The sequence below is a fragment of the Canis aureus genome, chromosome 19 (genome assembly GCF_053574225.1).
Source record: "Canis aureus isolate CA01 chromosome 19, VMU_Caureus_v.1.0, whole genome shotgun sequence".
In the NCBI taxonomy this organism is placed as follows: domain Eukaryota; kingdom Metazoa; phylum Chordata; class Mammalia; order Carnivora; family Canidae; genus Canis; species Canis aureus.
This window is the reverse complement of record NC_135629.1, coordinates 51,278,533-51,305,351: the sequence shown is the minus strand read 5'-3', so window position 1 is coordinate 51,305,351 and position 26,819 is coordinate 51,278,533. Positions and strand designations below refer to the sequence as shown.

Genomic DNA, 26,819 nt, shown 5'->3' with positions numbered 1-26,819 from the left:
CAGTGCTGATTCCTGGGTTCCACAGTCATCGGGGAACCAGGCTCCGATCGACCCTAGAGGACTGCATCCCTCCTTACATGTGGCAACATGACTGCCAGGGCTCCAGCCAGCACTTCCATATTCCAGTTCTGGGCACACAGTGCCTAACTTCAATCACAAATGATAAAGACCCAGGATTTGTTATCACACACACTATGGTATCATTTGTATAGTGTCGCCAGAGATGTGAGGCTACGATCTGGCAGTTAGGGTAGTTCTCTATGGTTACCCAGCCAAGGCCAGTCCAGCAACTGAGGCCGAAGGCAGAAAGACACCCAGTAAAAAACCTGTTTGTGTATAAACGTTTAATTTTAAGCTCATCTCATCACTGAGGCACCACCCACCCTCCACGGCAGATCCGCGCTGTGCGCAAACGTGTCCTCGAGGCTCCTGGCTACCAGTCCGTGTCCACCAGGTTCCAAAGGTAGTCGCTGATGAACTTCTTGGAGAGCTGGGTGCTGTCCAGGTGGATGGGCTGTGCGATACTGGGGCCGTGATGGACTATAGGGCAGATGTAAGGAAACCTGACACGCACGGCCCACCCCATGACCCCAAGAGGAAAGAATACTGCCTCTAAAAAAATGTTACTAAGATATATAGAGACCAAACGAGACTTTTGTAAACAAAACGTTGAATTCTGGGCACCTGGGTGGCTCAGTAGGTTACGTGTCTGCCTGGGTAGCTCAGTGGGTTATGTGTCTGCCTTTGGCTCAGGACATGATCCCAGGGTCCTGGGATGGAGCCCCTCATTGGGCTCCCTGCTCAGTGGGGAGTCTGCTTCTCCTTCTGCCCCTCCCCCTGCTCACATGCTCTTTCTCTCATAAATAAATAAATAAATAAATAAATAAATAAATAAATAAATAAATAAAATCTTTTTAAAGGGACACCTGGGTGGCTCAATGGTTGAGCACCTGTCTTCAGCCCAGCACGTGATGCTGGGGTCCTGGGATTGAGTCCCACATCGGGCTCTCTGCATGGAGCCTGCTTCTCCCTCTGCCTGTGTCTCTGCCTCTCTCTCTTTCTATCATGAATAAATAAATAAAATCCTAAAAAAAAATTTTTTTTAAAAGTTAAATTCTGATAATGTACTATCTTTTTAAAAAACTGGTGAAATAGGCAGCCCAGATGGGTCAGTGGTTTAGCATCGCCTTCAATCCAGGGTGCAATCCCGGAGATCCGGGATCGAGTCCTGCATCGGGCTCCCTGCATGGAGCCTGCTTCTCTCTCTGCCTGTGTCTCTGCCTCTCCCCCCCCTCTCTGTGTCTCTATGAATAAATAAATAAAATCTTTGAAAAAAAGAAAACAGGGCAGCTCCAGTGGCTCAGAGGTTTAGCGCCACCTTCGGTCCCAGGGCCTGATCCTGGAGGCCTGGGATTGAGTCCCACATCAGGCTCCCTGCATAGAGTCTGCTTCTCCCTCTGCCTCTCCCTCTCTCTGTCTCTCATGAATAAAATAATCTTTACAAAATAAAAAGAGGGATCCCTGGGTGGCGCAGCGGTTTGGCGCCTGCCTTTGGCCCAGGGCGCGATCCTGGAGACCCGGGATCGAATCCCACATCAGGCTCCCGGTGCATGGAGCCTGCTTCTCCCTCTGCCTATGTCTCTGCCTCTCTCTCTCTCTCTCTGTGACTATCATAAATAAATAAAAAAAAATTAAAAAAAAAATAAAAAATAAAAAATAAAAAGAATAAAAAAGTAAAATAAAAATAAAAAACTGGTGAGATACATACAAAATAGACCATGGGAACCAGCTCAGTGGCATGAAGTACATGCACATGATGTGCAGCCATCCCCACCCCCTGGCCCCTGGTGCCCACCATCTACTTTGTCTTTGTGGATCTGACTCCTCTTGGGGCCTCCTGGCAGCGGAACAGTAGTTCACTTTTTGTGTCTGGTTTTTTTCACTTAACATCACGTCCTCCAGGTACACCCGTGTTCTAGCATGTGCCAGAATTTCCTTCCTTCCTAAGGCGGAATACTATTTTATCGCACGGAAACACCACAGTTTGCTTATCTAGCACTTTGCGGCTAGATGATTGGGTTGCTTCCACCTCTTGGCTGTTGGGACCAAGGCAGTTAGGAACACAGGTGCAGAAATACCGGTTCAAGTCCCTGCTTTCGGTGTCTTTGTGTTTATCCCCAGAAGGGGGACTGCTGGATCCTGTGGGGACTCTGGGGAGACCTGCCAGAATGTTTTCCACAGTGGCCTGGCGCTTTGCGTGGCCACCAGCAGGCGCACGGGGCTCCGCTTTCTCCACAAAGGATACTGCCTTTGACCATCCCCGGCTCACACTCGTAGTCCCACTCAATTTTACTGACTCGGTGATAAAGCTGAGCCACGTACCTGTATGAGAACACGAAAGGAGAGAGGGAGGGAGAGAAGCCAGTTACCCCAGTGCAGACTCCAGCTCAGGGCTGCGGGGTACGCACACGCCAGCACACGCACTGGGGGGACGTACACGGCTGAGGGGATGGTGACGGTTGTGTCTTCATCAACTTCCCTCTCCTGTCTCTCGAGACCGGCCTCGACCTCCTTGAGCTCCTCCAGCTCTGTGGTGAGCTGAGTAAAGCAGGCAGTTAAGGTCACCTCACTGGAGGGGGGCCTCGCGCGCTAACCCAGCCTCTGTGGGCCCAGGGCCCCCCTGACTCCAAGCGGGGTCCCTGGCTTGAACCAGCTGGCGACCCCGGGGGTGAGCCTGCGGCCCGGCCTTCGGCGCACGAGGGAAGGATATAGGAGGCTGGCCTTCAGATGCGTGTTCTCCTCGCCGGCCTTCTGAAGCTCAGCTTTGAGCTGCTGCAACTCGACCCCCCTCTGGTGCGCCTGTGCCTTCGCATCAAGGAGGCACTGGGCCACTTCTTCCTCCGTGGCCAGGATCTCTGTGGGGGAGAGGGGGAGAAGGCTGAAGCCCTACAAAGAGGTTTCTCCAGGGTCTGTCTTTGCCCCAGAAGAGCCGAGGACAAAGCCGGGGGCCGGAGTGGGGTGGGTAGGGAGGTTCATCTGCCTGAGGCCTCAGCCACTCCTGGCGTCCCTGTCTACGGCTCCCCAGGGACCTGCTGATCCTATTTGCAAAAGCCCATCACTCAGGTCCACTCGGACCTTGTAAAAGTGCTTCCATTTCACCAAAACACATCTGAATCCTCAAAAACAAAACAAAACAAAACAAAAAAACGAATGAACGATAAAGTAATCAATCAATCCAGTCCTTTGCACACCAGTCTTAATGTATAGTGTCCGGGTCAACGTTGCTGCCCAAGCAAGAAGCCTGGCACTCACTTTCCACATCCAATTAGTGATCCAGGCTTGCCCAGTCCCCTGCTCCTGCCCCCGCTGCAATCCCCTCACGGGTCCCTCCAGGATCACCCAGCTTCCCCCTCACACCTTGCTTTGGTCTCTGCTGTTGCCAGTTCCTTCTGCTCTCTGCCTCCAGAGTGGCTGCCTTAGAGACCAAATATGAAGTCACTCCCCTGCTCGAAGACCATCCATGGCTCCCTAGTATCTCCAGGGTAAGATCCCGGTCCCTCTGAGCATCTTTACCTTCCCCGACAGCCTCCTTTCTGCCTGCTTTTCACCCCCACACATACTCTTCTCCCTGCTCCGGCTACAAAGACACCTCATCATTCTGCAAACAAGCCCCATCCTTCACAGGCCTGAGCCTCCACCTGCCTGTCCTCTGTGGGATGCCACTGTGCTCCTGCCTATCGGGCACTCCTGGACCCAGTCTTCCAGACTTCTGGGCAGTGCTCGCCTCGGGCAGCTGGACACTCTCCATGCTTCCATGACAGCCCTGCCAGCACTGAATGAGTCATTCTTCCTCTTTCTTCCTCGAACCAGGGATTGCATCTTATATTCACCATATATCGCCAGCACCTACTCAGAATAAACATGCTTTGTACGAAACATCCAGAAAGATCAAAAACACCCTAACAAGGTTACCGTGTTCCTTTCCAGAGAGCTGGAGAAATCTGCCAATTCCGAGAAGGCACAGATGGAAATGCTTCCCAAAGGGCTGGCGTTTAAGTGTTTACAAACTTACATTAAGTTAATTTTTCATCAAAATATTACATGTATATGGCTGTGAAAATTTAAACACACAGAGGAACCCTCCCCCCCCCCCCAAGCCTCTCCACCCCTCTGAAGCAGCCACTTTCAACTCATCACTGTTTTCTCTGGCACTGACCTTCACATTTCTAAATAATTTGCTTATGCTGCTATTTCTTGATTTGTCTTTTTTTAAACAGTGCCTGCTGACTTCCTGTTAGGATAGCTGGGGATCTGGCTCTGTTCTGCAGCCTTCCTGCCCCTTCTCCCCTCACCTTCCCTATAGACAACTGAGTCTCCTTGGAATCTTCCCTGGGGGCACCCTCCTTCCCGTGGACGCTGGTAAGGAGTGCCATCATCTGAATGTGTGCTGAGTGCTGCAGGATGACCTCAGAGCCCCTGTTCGGTGTGTTCTCACAACCCTCTGAGGGGAGTGGCTTAACCCCTGCCCACCATGGAGAGGTGAGGGACAGAAGCCCAAAAACAGTCAGTGACTTGTCCATAGGCTCTTAGCTCTGACATCTGGATCTGATCTGGATCCCAGCCCCAACTCCATCCATAATGCTAAACCCCAGGCAGGCTGGGTGATGCCATCCTTCTCCCCAAACCATCAATCGAGTGGGGAGTGGGGAGGAGAGAGGAGAGACAAGAAGAGAGAGGAGGAGAAGAGGAAGACTGACTGGGGCATCCACCACACTTAAAACAACCTCCAGGGATGCCTGGGTGGCTCAGCGGTTGAGTGTCTGCCTTCGGCTCAGGGCGTGATCCTGGAGACCCAGGATCAAGTCCCACATTGGACTCCCTGCACGGGGCCTGCTTCTTCCTCTGCCTGTGTCTCTGCCTCTCTCTATCTCTGTGTCTCTCATGAATAAATAAATAAAACCTTTATTTTATAATTATTTTTTTTTAATTTTTATTTATTTATGATAGTCACACAGAGAGAGAGAGAGAGAGAGACAGGCAGAGACACAGGCAGAGGGAGATGCAGGCTCCATGCACCAGGAACCCGACATGGGATTCGATCCCGGGTCTCCAGGATCGCGCCCTGGGCCAAAGGCAGGCGCCAAACCACTGCGCCACCCAGGGATCCCAATAAAATCTTTAAAAAATAAAAAATAAAACAACCTCCAAACTCCTCCTGGGTGCTCACTGCCGGCAGAGTCTGGTTGTGGTTGACCTCACCTTCACTGCTTTCTCCTGGGTCTCCAAGTTCACTCTCACCTTATGACCTTGGCATTTCCAGTCACCTCTGCCAGGAACACTCTTCCCCCAAGCCATTCCCTGCTTAGCTCCTAGGTCATTTCAGTTTCAATCTAAATAGCATCTCCACATGAAACGTAACTGTAAAAAGACATTTAAAAAAAACCTAGCACCAAAATCACTATAGAAAACTGGAGGACTGGGATCCCTGGGTGGCGCAGCGGTTTGGCGCCTGTCTTTGGCCCAGGGCGCGATCCTGGAGACCCGGGATCGAATCCCACATCGGGCTCCCGGTGCATGGAGCCTGCTTCTCCCTCTGCCTGTGTGTGTCTCTGCCTCTCTCTCTCTCACTGTGTGCCTATCATAAATAAATTAAAAAAAATTATTAAAAAAAAAAAAAAAAGAAAACTGGAGGACACTTTCTCAAAAAATTAAATATCAAATTACCATGTGATCTAGCAATTTCACTTCTGGGAAAATACAAAAAAGAACTGAAAGCAGGGACCCAAAGAGATATTTGAACACCCATGTTCATGGCAGCATTATTCACAACAGCCAGGGGCTGGAAGCAACCCAACAGTCCATCAATGGAGGAATGAACAGAGGCAGCCCAGGTGGCTGAGAGGTCTAGCGCCGCCTTCAGTTCAGGGAGTGATCCTACAGACCCAATATTGAGTCCCACATCGGGCTCCCTGCATGGAGCCTGCTTCTCCCTCTGCCTGTGTCTCTGCCTCTCTCTCTCTCTCATGAATAAATAAAATCTTTAAAAAAATTAAAAATGGACAAATGAACAAACAAAATGAGGTATGTCCACACATTGGAATATTATTCAGCCCTAAAAAATGAAATTCTGACACGTTACAACATGGATGATTCTTAAAAACACTGCACTGGGATCCCTGGGTGGCGCAGCGGTTCGGCGCCTGCCTTTGGCCCAGGGCGCGATCCTGGAGACCCGGGATCGAATCCCACGTCGGGCTCCCGGTGCATGGAGCCTGCTTCTCCCTCTGCCTGTGCCTCTGCCTCCCTCTCTCTGTGACTATCATAAATAAATAAAAATTTTAAAAAAATAATTAAAAAAAAAACACTGCACTAAGTGACATATACCAGACACACAACATAAAAAATAATAATAAAAAGAAAATAAGCCACACTAAATTCCAGGATTCCACTTATATGAGGTCTCTAGAATAGTTCATAGAGACAGGAAGTAGAAGGGGCTGGGAGAAGGGAAATGGGGAGTCAGAGTTTAATGAGCAGTTTTAGTTTGGGATAATGAAAACATTCTGGAGATGGGACAGTGGGGATGGCTGCACAATGATGTGAATGTACTTAATGCCACTGAACAGGACACTTAAAAATCGCTAAAATGTTGTGTTTTGTTTTGTTTTGTTTTTTAGGATTTTATTTATTTATTCATGAGACACACACACACAGAGTCAGAGATATAGGCAGAGGGAGAAGCAGGCTCCCCGCAGGAAGCCTGATGCAGCCCTCGTCCCAGGACCCCAGGAACACGACCTGGGCCAAAGGCAGACAGACGTTCAACCACTGAGCCACCCAGGTGCCCCTAAAATGGTAAGTCTTTTATCAATTTTACAACAACAACAACAAAAACCTGGCACTGAGAAAAGCAGTGACAATGAGTGCTGTCAGCAGTCCCATTTCACAGATGAGGTCACTGAGGCATGGGAGGGAAGCCCGGGGATCAGGGCTCATGAGTTACCTGAAATCCAGATCAGAAGCTGAGAGAGCCCCTCTCACCTGCAGGAGAGGCTTGATGCAGCCCTCTCTCTGTAGCATGTTAAGATATTTATTAGCAAAGCTTTTCATCCTTTGCTTTAAAGGAGTCTTACATTTGATGGCGTCTTCAATTCCACGTAAACGGTATTATCCATGTAAAGCAGGAAGCACCTTTACCTGCACCGATTTATTTAATCCTCCCTGGCTCTCTCCCAGGCCTCCTTGGGTTTCTGCTAAAACATCATCTTTCAAAAGGCTTTCGCTGACCAGCCCCAAAACATCACCACTCCCTCCAACACAACCTAGTTTGTCCTTGGCCCTCCTTAGCCCATCACCTCCTGACATACCCATTTTCTTGGTTTATCTTCTGACCTCCCCTCACTAGCGCTATCAACCCACTAAAGGGATATATGGTCTTTTTCGTTCTCTGCTTCCATCCCAGGGCTGACACTCTACCTGGCACACACCAGGTGCTCAGTAAAACAGCTGAACCTCTGTAAGTGGAAATGCTGGGATTAAAACCCAGCGCTCCGACTCCTGAACCCCACTTCGGACCTTGGGTCCCCCAGCTCCTGCTCACGGAACGCTCAGAATTGGACCAGACCCTCTGAGCTCCTATATTCACTAACTCGAGGGCGCCGACATCCCGAAGCCCATTTCACGGGTGGGGAAACTGAGGTTCAGCGGGCGTACTGTCCATGGGAGAACAGGGCAGGGATGGGGGCGCCGAGGAGGGAGGGACTTGCTGCCCCCAGGCATCACCCGGGTCCCAGCCGCCCCCGGCCCCGCCCCCGGCCCCGCCCCTGACCTCGCAGCCGTTGCTCCGCGAGGTCTTGCGTCTCCAGCAGCCGCTCCACCACCTGCTCGTGGCGTCCCAGCAGCCGCCGTTGCTGCGCCTCCGCGCGGTTGGCACCCAGCAGGCTCAGCAGCCCCTGGCTCACCTCCTCCATGTCGCGGAAGGCCGCCATGACTACGCCAGGACCTTTCCCGCGCAAGTTTAACTGCCCTCAGGGCCCGCCTCTCTCCCCAGGAGCCTCATTCCCATTGGTTTGCTCCTCCATCAGTCATCAGGAATGGGCGGGCGGTAGCCTCTGGTCTGGTCTAGTGCGCCTGCGCCGGCTCCTCCTCCGTCTCCGGCAATGGCCAATCGGCGCAGGGAGGTGGGGCTTGTGTGCCTGCGGGAGATCTGCGTGACGCGCCTGCGCAGGCTGGAAAGCATCTGGCGGCTCCTGAGGCTGTTTGTCTGTTTAGCTGTAGCTGCACCAGGGGCGCGGTGCCAGGGGCGAAGCGTTGGACCGCCTCTCGTGGGCTGACGTTCTATAGGGTGTGCGTGGGATGCTCGCAATCAGCGTAATAAATAAATAAGTAAATTCCGTAAGGATGCACAGCAAGCTGGAGCATGCAGCCAGATATATGGGGTCCGAATCCCACTTCCTAGCTTCCTTATCCTGGGCAAGTGACTTCACCCCTCTGTGCCTCACTTTCCTCGTCAGTAAAATGAGGGTCATAATAGTACCTACGTAGGGGTCGGCGTGAGGATTAAGTGAGGACGGTGCTGAGTATTCAGGGAGCACTATATTAAGGCGTTCAAGAAAACATACATGGAACCCTAGCAGGTGCGGCACCTACCCTAACGGGCACCAGACACCATGCTGTGTGAAGGGTCATAGGAGAGAAAAGACAAAATGCGCATTTATATGACAAATTTCTCAAACTGAGGTAAAGAAATCTAATTTGGCAGGTTATGACCAGCATTTTCTACAAAATACAATGGGGAAAACATCAGTGCATTGTGTGCAGAAAGTTAAGCATTGTTTTTGGGAAACTCCAAAATCTGCGAGTACTGGGTGTGACAGATTATATTTTCAAAAATTGAATACAGAAATAGTTCCAACCTTGCCACTCCCCGTCCAGAGGCAGACTTTCATTCTCCTCCTTTTGAGCTTCAGCAGGACTTGGTGCAGCAAATAAAATGTGGCAGAAAGGGGATCCCTGGGTGGCTCAGCAGTTGAGTGCCTGGCTTTGGCCCAGGACATGATCTTGGAGTCCTGGGATCGATTCCCACACTGGGCTCCCTGCATGGAGCCTGCTTCTCCTTCTGCCTGTGTCTCTTCTCTCTCTCTCTCTGTATCTCTCATGAATACATAAAATCTTTTTTTAAAAATGTGGCAGAAAGGATACTGTGAATTACAAGCCTTGGTCGGAAACTAGGAGGCAGCTTTGTGCCTGGTGCTAGCTTGTGCAATCTCTTGCTCTCTTGCCCTCTCTCAGTTTTGGGGATACTCTTACTCAGAGCCCAGCTGCCATGTTGTGAGGAATCCGAGGTGATGTAAAGAATCTCCCAGAGGAGGTTGCAGCAGAAGCCAGCATCAACCACCAGACCAGTGAGTGAGCACAGAAGTGATTTTAGTCGCCACCCTTCGAGCCATCACAGCTGACAGCAGGAGGAGCAGAGATGAGCTGTCCCCACCAAGCCCTGCTGAAACTGCAGATCTGTGAGCAAGATCATTGCCATTGTTTAAAGGCAGTAAATTCGGGAATATTTTGTTATGCAGCCTTAACATGTGGATTGCTGGGTCCCCTGTGAAATTTCTGCCTACTGTGGGTCACATAAAGGGCATCAAAGGCCAGTGCTCTAGTGGCAAGACCTCACAATAAGCAAGGAAACAAATGAACAGAATCATTTTAGATAGGGACATTCACTTTGAAGATACTCCAACCCGGTCTAGGAAAGCGTCACTGGAGTTGGGGGCAGGGAAGGAAGTGACTTTAGGCTGTGTGGGCAGGGGCAGGGATGGACTCCCTGGACAGGGGACATATGAACCATGAACTAGGATCTGAGTGATAAAAAGATATTGGGAAACCAGTGCCAGGCAGAAGAAAGAGCATGTGCAAAGGACAATGAAGTGGGGAAATCTTTAATTTGTTTAAGGAATAGTGAGGAGGTCCAAGTGGCTGGAGAGGAGGAAGGAGAGAAGGTTTGGTTTCCAGGGGCCCTGAAACTTTATTCTGGTGTAACAAGAAGCATTGGAAGGCACTGAAGGAAGGACAGCTATGGAGTGTACTGGCTTCCAGATCTTCCAGAGTCTAGAGAACTCTGTGGCAGGCTGGATATGCAGAATGAGGAAAAGGAAGAAGTTGCTTCCTGGGTGTTTGGCCCAGATACCTGGATGGGTAGTGGTGGCCCAGATGGGGAGGAGCAGGCATGGAGGTGAGGGGCTCCATGAAGTGAAAGGTTTAGAGAAGTGCTTAGTAGCTGGGGAATGGCCACATGGAGCTATGAAGAAGATAGTGGCTTGGCTGAGTCTGTAGAGACACTTAGGCTGGGAATAAAAGCCAGTTGTCCAGAGGCACCAGAGACCAGATGCCACACCCTGGAAGAGAATAAAAGGAGGGGGTCCAAGGACCAAGCACTGTGATCCTCCAACTGTAGAAATTGTAGAAAAGAGAGGAGGCATAACCGGGGAGGATGGAGAGAAGCTACCACAGAGCAGTCAGAAATGTGATTTTGATTGACCATCAGGACTCTGACAGGTCCCCGATCCCACACCTGGGACCACTTTCTTCCTCAGAGCTTACTTTCTTTTTCTTTTTTTAAATTTTATTTATTTAAGTAATCTCTCCACCCAACATAGGACTTGAACTCACGACCCTGAGATCAATAGTTACATGCTCCTCCAACTGAGCCAGGCACCAGCAGAACTTACTTTCAAGAGACAGTTTTTGAGAAGCCCCCAAGGGCTGTTTTTATGTTTTTACAGTGGTCGTGTAGTGAGGGACACGCTTAGGGCTGATAGATTTATTTAATCTTACCCAAGGGGACGCCTGGTGGCTCAGCGGTTAAATGCCTGCCTTTGGCCCAGGGAGTGATCCTGGAGTCCAGGGATTGAGTCCCACATCAGGCTCCCTGGATGGAGCCTGCTTCTCTCTCTGCTTGTGTCTCTGCCTCTCTGTCTGTGTCTATCATGTATAAATAAATAAAATCTTAAAAAAAAAATCTTACCCAGGTCACAGATCTCTTTGAAATTTGATAAAAGGAATGACACAGGCTCTTCCTTGAAAAATGCATGCAACATCCACATCTGTTAGGATTTTGTACATATTTTGGGTTTAGGACCCCAGAGGGCCATCCCCAGATTTTTAGGTTAAGAAGCTCCCCAGCCTTTGTCTCATGGAGTAGCTAGCAGATGAATAAGTGATGAGAGTCTTGCAGAAACATCAGTGTGTGGGCATGGAGTTGGGTCCCTGGAGTCAGCACCTACGGTGAGCAATGCTCAGCTCCTCTTGGCTGAGTATTTATGCTAAGATTGCTATGTCACCCTCATCTGTGTGACCTTTGGTGGCAGGGGCTCACATTCTCTGTGTCTAAAGGGGGTGGATTACTTAACAATGCAGAGTGAAATAATGAGGAGATAAGACGTCAGGGGTTCAGTTTCTGGTTCTGCAGATTACCTGTGACCTTGGCAAGCTCTTAACCTTACTAAACCATGGGCTAATGATAGCTCTCTCTTATCAGCTGGGGTGGGCTGTTCACAAGATAAGCCATTTGAGATTGCACAACCATAGCCTGACAGATATAAATGCTCCTGTCAAAAAAAGGTCACTCACCTCCCTTCCAAAAAGCAAAGAAAGAATCACCTCACAACCATTAGGATGGGTACTATTAAAAAAAAAAAAAAAAAAAAGTATTGGCCAGGTGGTGGGGAAATCAGAACTCTAGAGCATTGAGGGTGGGAATGTAAAATGGTGCAGCAGCTATGGAAAACCTATGGCAGATCCTCACAAAATTAAAAATAGAATACCCCAGCACTTTTATTTCTAGGTATATACCCCCAACACTGAAAGTGAGGACTCAGAGATATTGCGACACTCAACATTATTTACAATAGCCTCAAAGGTGGAAGCAACCCAAGTGTCTATTGATAGGTGCTTGAACAAAATGTGGTGTATCCATTCGAATGGATATTTAGTCTTAAAAAGAAAATTCTGACAGATATGACATGGGTGACCCTTGAGGACATCGTGCTAACTAAAATAAGCCAGTCATAAAAGGATGACCACAGCATGACTCCATTTTTTTTTTAAGATTTTATTTATTTATTCATGAGAGACAGACACTGAGGAGAGAAAGGCAGAGACACAGGCAGAGGGAGAAGCAGACTCCTCGCAGGGAGCCGGATGCAGGACTCGATCCCAGACCCTGGGACCCACGACCTGAACTGAAGGTAGGCGCCCAACCGCTGAGCCACCCAGGCGTCCCTCCACCTTTTTTTTTGTTTAAGGTTTTATTTATTTATTCATGGCACACACACACAGAGGCAGAGACATAGGCAGAGGGAGAAGCAGGCTCCCTACAGGGAGCCTGATGAGGGACTCGATCCCAGGACCCCGGGATCATGACCCGAGTCGAACGAAGGCAGACAGTCACTGAGCCACCCAGGTCCCCCTTCATGACTCCACTTACTTGAAGTCCCTTCAGTAGTTAAATTCATAGAGACAAAGAGGAGACCAACAGTAGCCACGTTGGGATGGGGTGCAGGTGGTGAAAAGTCGATGTTTAATGGGCACAGGTTCAGTTTGGGAAGAGGAAAGTCCTGGAGATGGACAGTGGGGATGGTTATACAACAGTGTGAATGTGCTTCACATCACTGAACTGGACACTCAGAAATGGCTTCGATGGGGGGGTGCCTGGCTGGTTCAGTCACTGGAGCAAGCAACTCTAAATCTTGAGGTTGTGAGTTCAAGCCCCCAACTGGGTGTAGAGATTATTTTAAAATAATCTTTAAAAAATGGCTTAGATGGTAAAGGTCATGCATATTTTACAACTAAAAATAAAAATACATATATTAGAAAAAAGTAAAGCAAGAAACTGGGTGGTATTGGGGAACAAGGGAACAAAATATGAGCTGAATGAGTTAACAATGACAAGATGGTCCCCAGCAATTGCTTCTGGAAGGCCTCTTGACTCACAGACCCCTCTAGAAAACTGACGGGAGTAGACCTTTTAGTTCAGAAACACATAACTTTCCAGAGGGAAAACAAGAAGAGAGGTAAGGAGAGCCATCTTTAATCACCCTTGAGGGAAGTGAGGGGCAGGACCCAGGGAAAGGCAGCGGGGATGCTCCACCTCTTGACCTGCTGCTGACCTAGGGATACTCTTTGTCAAAAGTCATAAAGTTATATACACTTTTGTACATGGTGGGTGCACAAAATGTATGCATATGATGCCTTGATAAAAAATCAAACAGCAAAACACAATGTTAAAGATTCAACTTATTAGAAAAAGCTTTGGCAGGAGATACCCCAGTGAGTTGACAACAGCAGACATTTCCACCAATTGGAACCATGGCATCTTCCACTATGCCAAACATTTCTATATTATTTTTTAAACTTTTTAAATATTTTATTGATTGTTTGACAGGGAGACAGATCACCAAGGGAAAGGGAGACAAGCAGGCTCCCTACTGAACAAGGAGACTGATATGGGGCTCAATTCCAGGACCCCAAGATCATGACCCGATGGAAGATGCTTAACCAACTGAGCCACCAAGGTGCCCTCATTTCTGTATTTTTAGAATTTTGCCTTTTGCAATCACTATGAAGTATTTTATCATGAGGGAAAAAAATATCAGTAAAGATCTTTTTCTGTGGTGTTCACAGTGGGTGTTCATTAAAACTTTCTGCAGGGGCGCCTGGGTGATGCAGTCAGTTGAACGTTTGACTCTTGGTTTCAGCTCAGGTTCTGGTCTTGGAGTCATAGCATCGAGCCCCATGTTGGGCTCTGTGCTCAGTGGAATCTACTTGGGACTCTCTCTCTCCCTCTGCCCCTCCTGCTCCTGCTCTAAAAGAAATAAATCTTAAAAAAAAAAAAAAAAAAAAAACTTGCTGCAAACATGGCAATGTTCTATACCTCCACAGTTCAATACAGTAGCCACCAGGCACGTGTGCTTAAGGAGCACAAATTAATTGTAACTAATTTACATTTAAATGGAAATAGCCACTTGGGATAGAACCCCGGGACAGAACCCCGTAGTGCAGAGCAGTAGGGAGTTTACTGTATTATTCTTGTCACTTTTCTGTTGCTCTGACCATTGTTTGAAGTAAGTCCATTTTAATTTTAATGTTTTTTTGAGAGTGCATGTGGGTGGTGGGGAGGGATGAAGCAGAGGCAGAGGGAGAGAATATTCCAAGCAGACCCCCAGCTGAGCGTGGAGCACAATGTGGGGCTCCATCCCATGACACTGAGATCATGACTGGAGCTGAAACCAAGTCGGATGCTTAACCGATGGAGCCACCCCAGACGCCCCCAAAATAAGTTCATTTTTTAAAAAAGATTTTATTTATTCATGACAGAGAGAGAGAGAGAGGCAGAGACACAGGCAGAGGGAGAAGCAGGCTCTATGCAGGGAGCCCGATGTGGGACTCGATCCTAGGACCCCAGGATCATACCCCGGGCTAAAGATGGTGCCAAACTGCTGGCACCTAAGTTCATTTTTAAAAAGAGATCTATTTTAAAGCTTAAAGAGGAGCACAGTGAGACAAAGACCAGGCATTCGTGTGTGGACATTATCATACGGTAGCTTTATTAAATTCTTTTACCTTCTACAACGCGATTACAAAAAGGAATACTTCATTTAAGTGTAATACTGTCTTTATGGACGTACCGTGGTCGGAAAGTGGAGCTAAAGGTCACGAACGAATACACGTGAGAACAGGGACTAAGGCGGGACGTCCCTGGAGCCTAGTCTAGCACAGCGAGCCCAGTGGGTAGGGGAAGGGAAGCAGGGATGAACAGAGACTTATTTGGGGGGCGGTGGTGGTATTGTCAATGAGCTGCTTCTAGGAGCTTAAACCCAAGGGCCGGCTCAGGGGCCAGACACACAGGCGTACAGCTTTGGTACCATATCTCAAAGCTGCCCAAAGTCCTGGCCTTGTGTCACACACAGCAGTCGTCCCCAGTCAGCTTTGTTTTTGTTTTCTCTCCAATTTACATACACACACACACACACACACACACGCATGCATGCACACGCAATCGAGGGTGTCTTCTTTGACCGTCCAAGCTCTTCTGTCTCAGGTACCTCCCTGCTGTCAAAATCAAAGCACGCCAGACTCCATCAAGCCAAGAAACCCCTTCTTTCCTAGGAGAGAAGCCAGCACTTCGCTTTCCTGAATGAACATGAGCACTCAGGGCTCGCTCTGTCCAGCTGCGGTTTGGCTCCGACCCTGGCAGCTGAGCTGAGAACCGGACGAGAGGGGACAGGACGCTGATTAGCTGGGGATCTGACTCCCAGTCTGTCACAAGGCACTTCTCAAGGCTCCGAGCCCATCCCCCACCCGCCCCCCCTTTTTTTTCTTGTTCACCAAAGGAAGGAACTGGAAAGAAAACTCTGTTAAGATTCTGAGGACAGAACAGGCCATGAAGGAAACTGTGTGTGTCTGGTGAGCCTGATTTCCAGCAGGCCCTGGTCCAGGCAGCTCCGAAAAGCCCATAGGTTGTTTTAAAAAAAAAGAAAGAAAGAAAAGAAAGAAAAGAAAGAAAGAAAAAGAAAAAAGGGAAAAAACAAAAAACCATCACCAACCCCAGCTGGCCTTTGTTTGGTTTTCGGCAAAGCCCTGTCTCTTTAAGTTTGCACTGGGAGCCCTCGAGGGCAGCCAACTTTTAATTGTGCACACATGGAGTTTCTGGAGCTTGCCCTGTGCTTTGCCAGCAAGCGCATGCCCTGTTTTATCCCCCCTCCTTTGAGGAGAGAAATTCTGGAGTCTGGGGAGGTGGAAGGCGGCCCCCGTGTTACCAGGGTTCCAAGCCCAGGGACGCGGCAGCTGCTCTGGGAACCGATTTCATTTCCTGCATCCCTAGGTCTGAAGGATTTTCTAGGAAAATTAATATTTGCCAGGGCCTCCACGCAGGGAGGGGACGGATTTCTGGGTGATTCTTGCATGTGAACTGCTCACATATCTCGGCTGCTGGGTCCTGAGCCCCCCTGACTTGGAAGCAGCAGGAAGGACTGAGCTTCCAGCCCTGAGTGACAAGGACAGAATCTGGCTTTGCGAAGAGACCAGAAGAATATTCTCCCAAGAAAGCGGTTAGGGGGGGGGGGTTTGAAGTGGACAAAACACTATTATCTGGCAGACAAGTAAATGTGGGGTGGGCGGGAGGGGGCGGGGGTGTCAAGCCACTCCAGACGTGACCCGCGCATAATGACATTCGGGATTAAGATGAAAATATGCAATTCCAGTGACTTTCAAATTTGGCAACAAGGAATAGGATTTCCCCCACTCCCCCGATAATGACTCAAAAATACGGTATTCTCCTTTTCACCCCGCTCCATGCATAATTGCCAGCTGATTGTTCTCCATGTTCTTGTTCTTCACAAACCCACGCCCCAGCATCAGCCACTGGCGCCAATTTATGGAAGAATTTAGCTCCAGTCTGCGCTGCGGCCGCTTTGAACTGGCGTACCAGGGAGAAACCCGCTTTAGGCTGGAGTCTTGTTGCAGTTCCTCCTGGGAAGCGGAAGGAAAACCCCACTTGCCTTTGAGACTTGGGCCTCGGTGGGTCGGTGGGTCGGTGGGTCGGCGTGGGGGCTGGCGAGGGAGGAGACAAGGGGCAAGGGAGGAGGGACGGTTGGCTCTGGGGCTGGTCTCCCTCACGGCTACTCTTCCGCAGAGGATGACGCAGGGCTTTCGTCATCTGACATCGGGGCAAACTGAAACAAGAAGCAGAATTCTTTTTGTTTGGCATCACTGCCAATGCCTACGTGGCGCCAACCTTGTTGGCTGGCCCTGTGGCTGAGGTGAGTGAACAGAACGCGGTCCCTTGGCCTCGAGGAGGGGATGTTCAGAGCAGCACACGAATGCAGAGGAGGATTTTCATCACGGATTAAAGGATGGAGGGGAATGAAAGTGGGGTACAGGTAGTCAGGGCAGGGGGCCTTCTGGGCTGAGTGATGCTGAGGGGCCAGCCAAGGGGTGGGGCATTCTGGCAGTGGGAGCAGCAAGTGCAAAGGCCCTGAGGCAGGAGCAGCGGACAGGCTGAGTGGCCTGAGCAAGGTGCAGAAGAAGAGAGGGGGGGAGAGGAGGGAGTTGGTGCAAGGCTTGGTGGGCTCTGGGGATGACTTTGGCTGTTTCTCCAAGTAGGGGGACAGCCAAAGACGGCTGTGAGCTGAGGAGGGATGTACCCTAACTCAGGGGTTCACGATGACCTCTGGTTGCTGTGGGGAGTATAGACTGGAGGAGGCAGTGAGGGTGGGTGCCAGGGTGGAGGCAACAGCAGTGGTCCAGGTGGACAGAGATGGAGGACTGGGGTCTGTCCCTCAGGAGTCCCTGGGGGCAGGACCACGTATCAGACAACAGGTTATCACCTGGTCCTAACACTCCCATCTTCCAGTTGAAAAAAACTGAGGCTGAGCTGATCCCTAGGTGATGCTCTGAGCACCACAACTGAGTCCCAGGTGACCCAACACCCTGGGGAATGAAGCTGGAAAAACCTAGAGCCTTAGTAAGAAGCCGAAGACCCCTTCTGTTTGGAGGGGGGGGGTCACTGTAGTCAATGCTCACCATGCCACCCCCGAGCCAGGCTCCAGATGTGCCTCAGGGAGGCCAGAGCAAGTTCAAGGTAGAGTGAGGAGGAAGGAACATGAAATTCCTGCCCAAGGTCTGGAGTCAGATGCCCCCGGGGGCCTCCACCCCTTCCTATCCGTGGGACTTTGGGCTGTTGGGGGGAAGGGGGCTGTAACCATTCTAAGCCTCAGTTTCCCCACCAGAAAAATGGAAATGATAACAGTACTTTGTACAGCTGAGTCAGGCTTTTCTGGAGGGTTCGAGAAATCATGGCTGAGAGGCACTTAGCATACAGTCCATCAGATTGGAAGAGCTTGTCTCCTCCATCAGACAAGGGTATCGTTTTAGAGACCTATGAGGAGTGCCCCTGTCTCCTCCTTCAGACTGGATCAGCTCTCTCCTCCATCAGACACTTAGGATAGAGCAAGTATTGGGATCCCTGGGTGGCGCAGTGGTTTGGCGCCTGCCTTTGGCCCAGGGCGTGATCCTGGAGACCCGGGATCGAATCCCACGTCGGGCTCCCGGTGCATGGAGCCTGCTTCTCCCTCTGCCTGTGTCTCTGCCTCTCTCTCTCTCTGTGACTATCATAAATAAATAAAAATTTAAAAAAAAAAATTAAAAAATAAAAAAAAATAAACTAAGCTTAAAACATTTAAAAAAAAAAAAAAAAAAAAAAGGATAGAGCAAGTATCAAAATTATCCTGTCAGGCTTCCTGAGAGTGTTTTTTGCTAACAGGCATGATTTCCTTTTTTTCTTTTTGTGCATGATTTCTTAAAAAACCCTGGTTTCTATGCTCAAATAGAGAAATGCCAAGTTAGACACAGGTGAGGTTTCTTTACAGGGAGACGTGTCAAGGTCTTTCATACACTGACATGAGTCGAGTAAAAGCCAAAGTCCTCACTGTGGCCCAAAAGATCCTTCATGATCTATGGAATCACCTCCTCGCTTTCATCTCCTCCCCTTGGAGCCCTTGATGCTCCACACCACACCAAGCATGCTCCTGCCTCAGGGCCTTTGCAACGGCTGTTCCTTCTGCATGCACAGCCACACAACTCACTCCTCCTCTTCATCAGTAGGTCCCCACTCTCACTGTCCCTCTTATCCTGTTTCAGGTTTCTTTCCAGCTGCTACTGTCCCCTGGCTACACAGTGATTTGCATATTTTGTATCTTGCTACGATGCCTGCTCTGTGGGGGCAGAAGCCATTTCCTGTTTGGTTCAGCGCTGTGAGTACCAGGGCCTATCATGCAGTGGGTGCTCTGTAAATATTTCTCAAATGAGTGGATGGTAATTAAGAGCATGCATTTGGAACCACAGATCCAGGTCCAAATGCTATTATGTAGTCTCAGCTGTCCGTGCCTCATTTCCTCATGGGGGCACCGGGAAGGTTCAATAAGCATGGGCTGCACACAGCACCAGCCCAGAGTCCCCACCGCCCACCCTGCCAGGGTTGACACTCACAGAGCACTTGATGTTCATGCGAGAGTACAGCATGGATGCGATTTCACTCTGCCCGGCGTCCAAGGCCACCATCAAAGCTGTGCTCCCGTCCTGTAAGGCATCCACTGCTATGACGAGGCCCCGAGCTGGGCTCCCGCCCTCCCCGGGGTGCACCTGGGTGGGGACTCACGCGATCAGTGAGCGAGATGTCGCAGCTGGGCACAGCCAGCAGGAGCCCTGTGATCTCCTTGTGGCCGTGCTCACAGGCGCACATGAGGGCCGTGGAGCCGTCATCATCCTGCACGTTGACATCTGCTTCACAGGCCAGCAGAGCTTTGACCACATCCACCCGTCCGTGGCTGACCGCCAGCATCAGGGCTGTCTGTCCCGCCTGGGCAGGGCAAGGAAAAGGTTTATGGACCATGCAGGCCCCAAGGCATGACACCCTTGCTCTGGAACCTTCCGTGGTTCCCAAGTACTGTGATATTAACAGTATCCCCACTTGCTGGCCTTCTAGATCTCAAACAATTCCTCCCACCACCGGGCCTTTGCACCTGCTGGTTCCTTCTCTTCCTGCTGTCCCCTCATCCCTCACGTTTTGGCTTAAACATTTCCTCTTTGGAGAGGTGTTACTTGCCTACCCACTCCCATCCCCAACTAAAGCTGATTCCTAGCTCCCAGATGTAAATATAGATGTAAAAACTTATTGATCTAAGATTTGTATACTTTTCTGTATGTCAGTTGAACCTCAATAAAAATTAAATCAACGTTCATTAGTGGCTGAATGGAAAAGCAAACTGTCATATACCCATACTACAGAGTATCATTCAGCCTTAGAGGTGAATGAAGCACTGATGCACACCGCATCACGGACGGATCTTGACAATGTTACACTCAGTGGAAGAAGCCAGACAAAAGAATACGTATTATGTGATCCTAATTATATAAAATATCCAGAATTGGTAAATCGATAGAGATAGAAAACAGATGGGTGTTTGCCAGGAACAGAGGGAGAGGGGATGGGGAGTGACTGCTAATGGCACAGAGCTTCCTTCTGGGGTGATAGGAATGTTCTAGAAGTAGATAGAGGTGATGGTTGTACAACACTGTGAATGTACTAAATGCCACTGAATTGTATACTTTAAAAGCTATAATATTTTTTAAATTATTATTTGTGTGTGTGTGTGAGAGAGAGAGAGAGAAAGAGAGAGAGAGGGAGAGAGAGAGAGAAAACGCTCATGTGCAGGGGGCAGAGCAGAGAATCTTTTTTTTTCAGAGCAGAGAATCTTAATCAGGCATCATGCCTAGCACAGAGCCGAACACAAGGCTCGATCTCATGACCTGAGATCATGACCTGAGTAGAAATTAAAGAGTTGGATGGTGAATCAACTGAGCCATCCAGAACCCATTTATTATTATTATTATTATTATTTTTTTTTTTTTTTTAAGTAAACTCTACTCCCAGGGTGGCACTCAAACTCAAACAGGACCCAGGATCAAGAATCACATGCTTTACCAACTGAGCCAGCCAGGTGCCCCTAAATGGATACTCTTATGTGAATTTCACCTCAGTTAAAATAAGTAAACCATTGAAATACTGTTTTTACTTAAAAACTAAATCAATAGGGACGCCTGGGTAGCTCAGCAGTTGAGTGTATGCCTTTGGCTCAGGGTGTGATCCCAGTTCAAGGATCGAGTCCCACTTCAGGCTCCCTGATGGGGAGGAGCCTTCTTCTCTCTCTGCCTATGTCTCTGCCTCTCTGTGTCTTTCATGAATAAATAAATCAAATCTTAAAAAAAAAACAAAACTAAATCAATAGAAGAGCCAGCAGGGTCTGTTCTTGCTCGTTATGCCCTGTGACAGAGCCCTGCTTCTATCCTGTGTTTTTTTTTTTTTTTTTTTAAAGATTTTATTTATTTATTTGAGAGAGGGAGAGGGAGCATGAGCAGGGGAGGGGTAGAGGGAGAAGCAGACTCCCCGCTGAGCAGGGAGCCTGACTTGACACAGGGCTCAATCCAGGGCCCTGAGATCATGACCTGACCTGAAGGCAGACACTTAACGGACTGAGGCACCCAGGCGCCTCTCCTTCGCTGTCTTTAAGCTGTTGCAAATCCCCCCTTTCCTGCTATCCCCATAGAGTCCTGGCTGCCCTTCTGCCCAGGTGCCTGTCCATGCCCCAGTCACCTCCACGGTCTCCTGGCTTCTGCTCCCCAACATGCAGCCAAAGGGAGATTTTTCAAATCAGAAAGCAGGCCATTGCCACCGCCCTGGTTAAATGCCGCTGGTGGCTTTCTGCAGCCCCTGACCAAACCTGCTCCAAGCCTCTGTGCTGCCTGGAATGCTCTCAGCTCCCAGAGCTCCAGGCCGCTAGTGAACTTCAGGAGGGCGGAGATGTGCCCGCTCGTCCACCATCTGAATCCCTAGCATCTTCAGCTGCTGCTCAATGAATTACCAAGCACGACGTGGGATGGTGTCAGATTAAGAAAGGTGGAGGATCCCTCCCACACCCCACAACCCATCTCCACTGGAAGGCCCTGTATCAGAGGCAGTCTGGCAGGCAGGTCATTAAGGATGGGGTTCTAGGGGCATCTGGTCTGGGTGGCTTGGTCGGTTGGACATCCACCTTCAGCTTGTCACGATCCCGGGGTCCTGGGATCAAGCCCCAAGTTGGAAGAGCAGGGAGCCTGCTTCTCCTTCTCTATTTGCCTGTCACTCTGCCTACTGTGCTCTCTCTCACTCTGTCAAATAAATAAAATCTTGAAAAAAAAAAAAAGAAAAAAAAGAATGGGGTTCTAAAGCTAGATCAGCTGGGTTCAAATCCCACCTCCTTTAGTCTGACCTGGAAGAAATGAGTGCTTCTCTGAGACTCAGCTTCCTCTTCCGTGCAGTGGGGATTCTCCCCCTGGGCACGGAATGATATCACACCTGGGCTTGGTGCACAGCCAGGGCTCGGAAAGCAGAAGTACCACTGGGGTCTGCAGCACCAAGGGCCTGTACCTGGCTGGCTTTGGCATTGACATCTCCAAGCCGGAAGAGCTGCAAGACAGTCTCGATGTCATCCTGGGTCTTCAGGTTGGCCAGGGCAGTGAGCATGATGGGGCTGTAGCCAGCACGGTTCTGCTTGTCTACCTGGCACACACCTGGGGGGGGTGGTAAGGAGGAGTGGGACCCTCAGACCTCAAAACTGGGGGAGGGCCCATGAGAACCAGGCAACGTCTTGGCTATCACAGTCTAGCTGTGGCCTGAGTCCTACCTTTCCCCAGGTTGAGTGCCCCATTCTGCCCCAGGGTCTGCACCTCTATTATGCTGCCCCATTAGATGAGGGACTTCTAAGGAGGGGGAGACTGTGTCTCCTTCATCAGCCTGGAGACTCTGACACTGGCACGCAGGTTTAGGGCTAAGAGTAGGGGACTGTGTCTTCTCCACTAATCTGGAAGAGCCAGTCCCCCTTCAGACTAGCCTCTACCTTCTCCATCAGATTGTGGGCCCTGCTTCCTTCATCAGTCTGGGAGGCTGTTATCTTCTTTGTTAGACCAGGGAAGAGCAGATTTCTTCCTGCCTATTCAAGGACCACATATTTGAAGTCCCAGGAGGGAGGCTATGGCCTTCTCTCAGACCATGGCTCCAGAGAGGTCACCTTCATCACATAGGGGTCCTTGGGGGTGGTGGAAAAGTCTACACAAAGACTGTGTCTGCCTTCGCCAGTGTGCGGGGGCTATGGGTATGGACTGTACCTCCCTGACCAGGCTGGAGGGTGGTGTCTCCTCCACCAGACAGGGAGGACAGCGTCCCCCCATCAGACCAGAAGGCTGGCATGCCCTCAAGAGACTATGAAGGCAGTGTCTCCCCCATCAGACCATAAGCTGGGGGTAGCAGCCAGCCCACTTGCCCAGGGCCCCCCCGTCCTGCCCCACTGGCTCACCGCTGTCGAGCAGCTGCCGTACCACGGGGAAGTTGGCATGAGACACGGAGTAGTGCAGAGCGGTGTTGCCATTGCTGTCGGCGATGTTGACCACGTAGTCCAGCAGGCGCACTGACATGGCCCGGAACGTGACCAGGTGGCGCCGCACGAGCTCGGGGTGGGCGTCGCTGCGGCAGGCCAGGCGCAGCCACTCCTGCAGCACCGTGGTGTAGGCCACTTTCTGGATGAGGAGGGGAGGAGAAGGGTAAGAGGGCGGCAGCAGCCTGCTCCCCGCCAATTGGACTGAGCCCCAGGTGTGGACACCCCCGTCCTGAACCAGAGCCTGAAGGAGAAGCGTGGACAACCCTCCCTGGGTAAGCCCCTTGCACTAAAGAGTGTCGTCTCCCCGTCCCGGACAAGGGAGGCCCAGGTGTGCCCCCAAGGAAGGTGTGAGCATCTCCATCCTGCGCATGTGCTCTTCAGAGGCAAGGACGGACACCAGACAAGAGAAATGTGGCACCGCCTCCCTCAAGATCCCAAAACAACAGGAACCAGAGGCCAGGACTGCCAACAGGTGACCGTCTCCGGCCCCACCCACCACCCTGGCCCCCATCCAAGGCCCATGACCCAAGCCCGACCACCCCACCTCCCAAGCTCTCTGCTTGGATCCTGGAGTCCCTTCGAAGCCGGCACAGGGAGACACTGTGGATGAGACGCTGGGGTAGGGGTGGAAGGGAAGAAGGGGACCCCGGACCCAGGGCCCCATCATACCAGCTCCCGCTCAGTGAGGGCATTCGGATTGTCCAGGTACTTTTCCAGGGCCAGGCAGGCTGAGATGAGGTCGGGGCTTAACTCCATCCTGCAAGGGGTGGACAAGACGGAAGTTTACCTTGGGAGCACTCACCTCGGCCTCCTGGGTGACCACAGACAGGGGGAACACACAGATTCCAAGAGAAAGTGGACACACAGACTAAAGTTTATTCCAAGTGGGCAGTAGTGGATAGAAAATCTTTGCCCAAAGGCAGATTTTTCATCAGGGTGGAAAAAAAAAAAAGATTCAAACATGTGGGCAGGTGGGGCATTCATCCCAAAGACAGTGGGTGGCTTAAGGACAAATTCTGCCTGCCACTTAAATTCTAACCCCAATAACCCAAACTGCCTGCATCAGTTTATCAAAGCCTGTAGACCTTCCGATAGCCAGGAGAAAGCACTTGTTTGCTAATTCAGACTAAGGTGTGTATGACTGATGGGAGGTTCCTTCAGAGGGCATGAATGGTGAGATCTGAGGCAGAAGTCACCCACCTCACCCTGTCTGAGTCCCTCCTAACAAAGAAAACTGACCGGATCTCCTCCTCTGCATTCGCTCCTGATGCTGCCTCCGCCACAGGCACGTGCTGAGACTCCCGAGGCAGCTGGCACTCCTCCTGGCTGGTCTTGGCTGCTGCTGTCCCCGAGGGCCTGAGCTGGGGGGCTTCGACCACACTTGGAACCCTCTCCTCTGGCTCTGGGGCCTCATTCTCTGTGCTCTCATTGTCCGAGAAGTTCTCTGCTGTGCTAGAGTCCTCAGATGAGGACTCGTATCTGGGAAGGAAGGACGGGCAGAGTGAGGAGATGCTGCAGATGGGACAGGACATGGCAGGGGAGGGCACAGGGTTCTGACAACTTGACTGCTCTGCGCCTTGGCTTCCCCATCTGTTAGGTGGGAGTAATGGCAGTATCTACGTCACAGAGCTGCAGGGATGTGCCTTCCAGCACCTGGCACCCAGTAGGTGCTCAATAAACACTAGCTCAGCCTGTGATAATGCTCAGGGTGGGTCAGGGAGAAATATTGCTCTCACCTTCCACCTCTTCCCCCTTTGCCTCTTACGCAGGTCCCTCAACCCACTGCAAACAGGTCTCTCTTGTGCTTCTTGCTGCCTCTGGACAAAGCCTAAGCTTTTGGGCCTAGCAGTCAAGCCCCCAAATGGTCCCTGACTCCAACCTCCTGTGCCTCTTGCTTCTCAAGGGTATCACTGCTTCCTCTCACCAGAGCCTTTATCAGGCTGTGCCCTCTACCGGGAGTGCCCTCCCAACCCCCACTCTTCACTTGGTAGCTCCTGCTTATCCTTTTTTTTTTTTAAAGATTTTATTTCTTTATTTGAGAGAGAGAGAGCGAGCACAAGAACGGGGAGGGTCAGAGGGAGAAGTAGGCTCCCTGCCAAGCAAGGAGCCTGATGTAGGTCTCGATCCTGGGACTCTGTGATCATGACCTGAGTCAAAGGCAGATGTTTAACCGACTGAGCCCCTCCAGGCGCTCTCTGCTTATCCTGCAGCACACTCATCCCCTCCTTCAGTGTCCTCTCTGGGGACACCAACGCCTCCCCTGACACAGTCTGAGGAGGGGCATGGGGCAGAGGCTGCGGCCCAGGCTCGGGAGTCTGATTCCCGGTGGCCGTGTGAGCTCCAGCAAGTCACTTGGCCCCGAAGTGCCTCGGTGTCCCCAAGTGGCTACTGTGCTTTGGTTCCAGTAATGAATCAAAACAAGGGGCCCAAAAAAAAAACAAAACAAAAAACAAAACAAAAAAAAAACAAGGGGCCCAGACCAGGGGGCATTCTTGGACATGAAGGAGCCAAGGAACAAGGAGGAAGGTAAAAGCTGAGGAAAGGGTGGTAGCGTGGGCTGGGGGAAGGGGAGGCCCCCCCTCTCACCCGCCGTTGACGCCCACAAACTGCAGGCTCCTCCGCCGGGCTGCAGGGTCTGCAGGCTCCTCTTTGCGCTTCATGATGGACCGTACGCCGACCTGGGGCTCACCTGCGGGGACGGGCGGCATCATAAGAACCTCCCTGAGCTGGACCCTAAGCCCAGGCCTCCAGCGCCCCGTCCCCCTGGGAGGCCACCCGCACTTACCTGCACCCCCCACCTCCTGTGACTGGCATGAGGCTGCTTGCCTGGTGGGCTCCCCGTCAGCAGCAGCCCGGGCAGCCGACCCACCTGCACTCTTCTCAGGCTGTGCCAGGGAGGTGGCCTCCACCCCTGGGGGTGACGACGGTGACTCTGCAGGAGCCGGTGGGAGCTCTGGAGGGGAGGAAGAGAGGTGCTCACCATGGGTGGATAAGAGCTGGGTCCTTGGGGTCACATGCCCTGGGGCCAGGTGCTCTGGGGGCTGATGCTCATGTCACTTCGTCAAGTCTTCCCACCCCATGAGATCCGGATTGTTACAGATGAGAAAACTGAGGCACAGAGGGTTGCCTGGAGTCACCCAGTGAATGAGCAGCAGAATCTGATTCCACCAGCGGTCTCTTGCCTGCAACAGCAGTGGGTCAGGGACAGGGAAGACGCTGCAACCTTACAATCCTGGCTTGTGACCCCCACCTCTCCAATATCACTCTGAAGGTCGTCTGGAAACGAGGTGTGATCACAGCCAAGAGTCGTGGTCATGGGAGGGTCTCAACTCTCCCATGAACAAGCTGTGTGACCTCAGGTAAGTCACTTAACCTCTCTGTGCGTCAGGAGAATGGCATTTCCTCCATCATGGCATTTCTGTGCGGACTGAGGACCACAGTGTGGGGGGAAGGGCTTAGAACAAGGTCTGGACATCAACAGTGCTCGAGGATCATGAATTGTAGACGCTACTTTGATCAGACTTATTAGTATTTTAATAAGAGCAAGGCTGTGTTATGATATCACAGCTCCCTTCTTCTGAACTTTAAGCAGGTTAACACTTTAACAATCAGGAAAAAAAACAATAAGGGCTATTGCAAAATAAATTTTTTGAAAGATTTTATTTGAGAGAGAGAGAGAGAGAGAGTGAGAGTATGAGCAGGGGGAGAGGGAGAAGCAGGCTCCTCGCTGAGCATGGAGCCGGATGTGGGGCTTAATACCAGGACCCTGGAATCATGACCTGAGCCAAAGAC

At 50.8% G+C, this 26,819-nt stretch overlaps 2 protein-coding genes and 2 long non-coding RNA genes across 7 annotated transcripts in view; 2 read left to right on the top strand and 2 right to left on the bottom strand.

Moving 5' to 3' along the window:
• Positions 1–329: 329 nt before the first annotated feature.
• On the bottom strand, positions 330–8,225 carry SPC24 (SPC24 component of NDC80 kinetochore complex). Of its 2 annotated transcripts, XM_077859914.1 has the most exons (5): positions 7,829–8,225; positions 2,758–2,915; positions 2,498–2,598; positions 2,306–2,382; positions 330–540 (listed from the first exon to the last, which is right to left on the bottom strand). In XM_077859914.1, the coding sequence occupies exons 1-5, from the start codon at positions 7,986–7,988 to the stop codon at positions 434–436; spliced, it is 603 nt and encodes a 200-aa protein (XP_077716040.1). In that variant the 5' UTR covers positions 7,989–8,225; the 3' UTR covers positions 330–433. The 2 variants fall into 2 exon arrangements, with proteins under 2 accessions (XP_077716040.1, XP_077716039.1); XM_077859913.1 differs by lacking the exons at positions 330–540; positions 2,306–2,382; positions 7,829–8,225 and adding exons at positions 3,418–3,471; positions 3,699–3,906; positions 4,353–4,995 and having other exon boundaries at positions 2,510–2,915.
• On the top strand, positions 7,823–15,427 carry LOC144290552 (uncharacterized). 2 transcript variants are annotated; one of them, XR_013358146.1, is made up of 3 exons: positions 7,843–8,739; positions 9,292–9,515; positions 13,442–15,427. It is a non-coding gene; the product is annotated as an uncharacterized LOC144290552 (long non-coding RNA). The 2 variants fall into 2 exon arrangements; XR_013358145.1 differs by lacking the exon at positions 13,442–15,427 and having other exon boundaries at positions 7,823–8,739; positions 9,292–9,570.
• Positions 14,579–26,819, bottom strand: part of KANK2 (KN motif and ankyrin repeat domains 2) — a 25,798-nt gene continuing 13,557 nt past the window's right edge. For both annotated transcript variants that reach the window (XM_077859911.1, XM_077859912.1), the window contains 9 exons: positions 25,813–25,980; positions 25,614–25,716; positions 24,267–24,506; positions 23,697–23,784; positions 22,947–23,166; positions 22,022–22,164; positions 19,214–19,414; positions 19,045–19,134; positions 14,579–16,730 (listed from right to left, as the gene is read on the bottom strand). In XM_077859911.1, coding sequence (XP_077716037.1) covers positions 16,677–16,730; positions 19,045–19,134; positions 19,214–19,414; positions 22,022–22,164; positions 22,947–23,166; positions 23,697–23,784; positions 24,267–24,506; positions 25,614–25,716; positions 25,813–25,980 — 1,307 coding nt within the window. In that variant the 3' untranslated portion in view covers positions 14,579–16,676. The remainder of the gene's footprint in view (positions 16,731–19,044; positions 19,135–19,213; positions 19,415–22,021; positions 22,165–22,946; positions 23,167–23,696; positions 23,785–24,266; positions 24,507–25,613; positions 25,717–25,812; positions 25,981–26,819) is intronic.
• LOC144290555 (uncharacterized) lies at positions 16,179–19,796 on the top strand. Its single transcript, XR_013358147.1, has 2 exons — positions 16,179–16,817; positions 18,697–19,796. It is a non-coding gene; the product is annotated as an uncharacterized LOC144290555 (long non-coding RNA).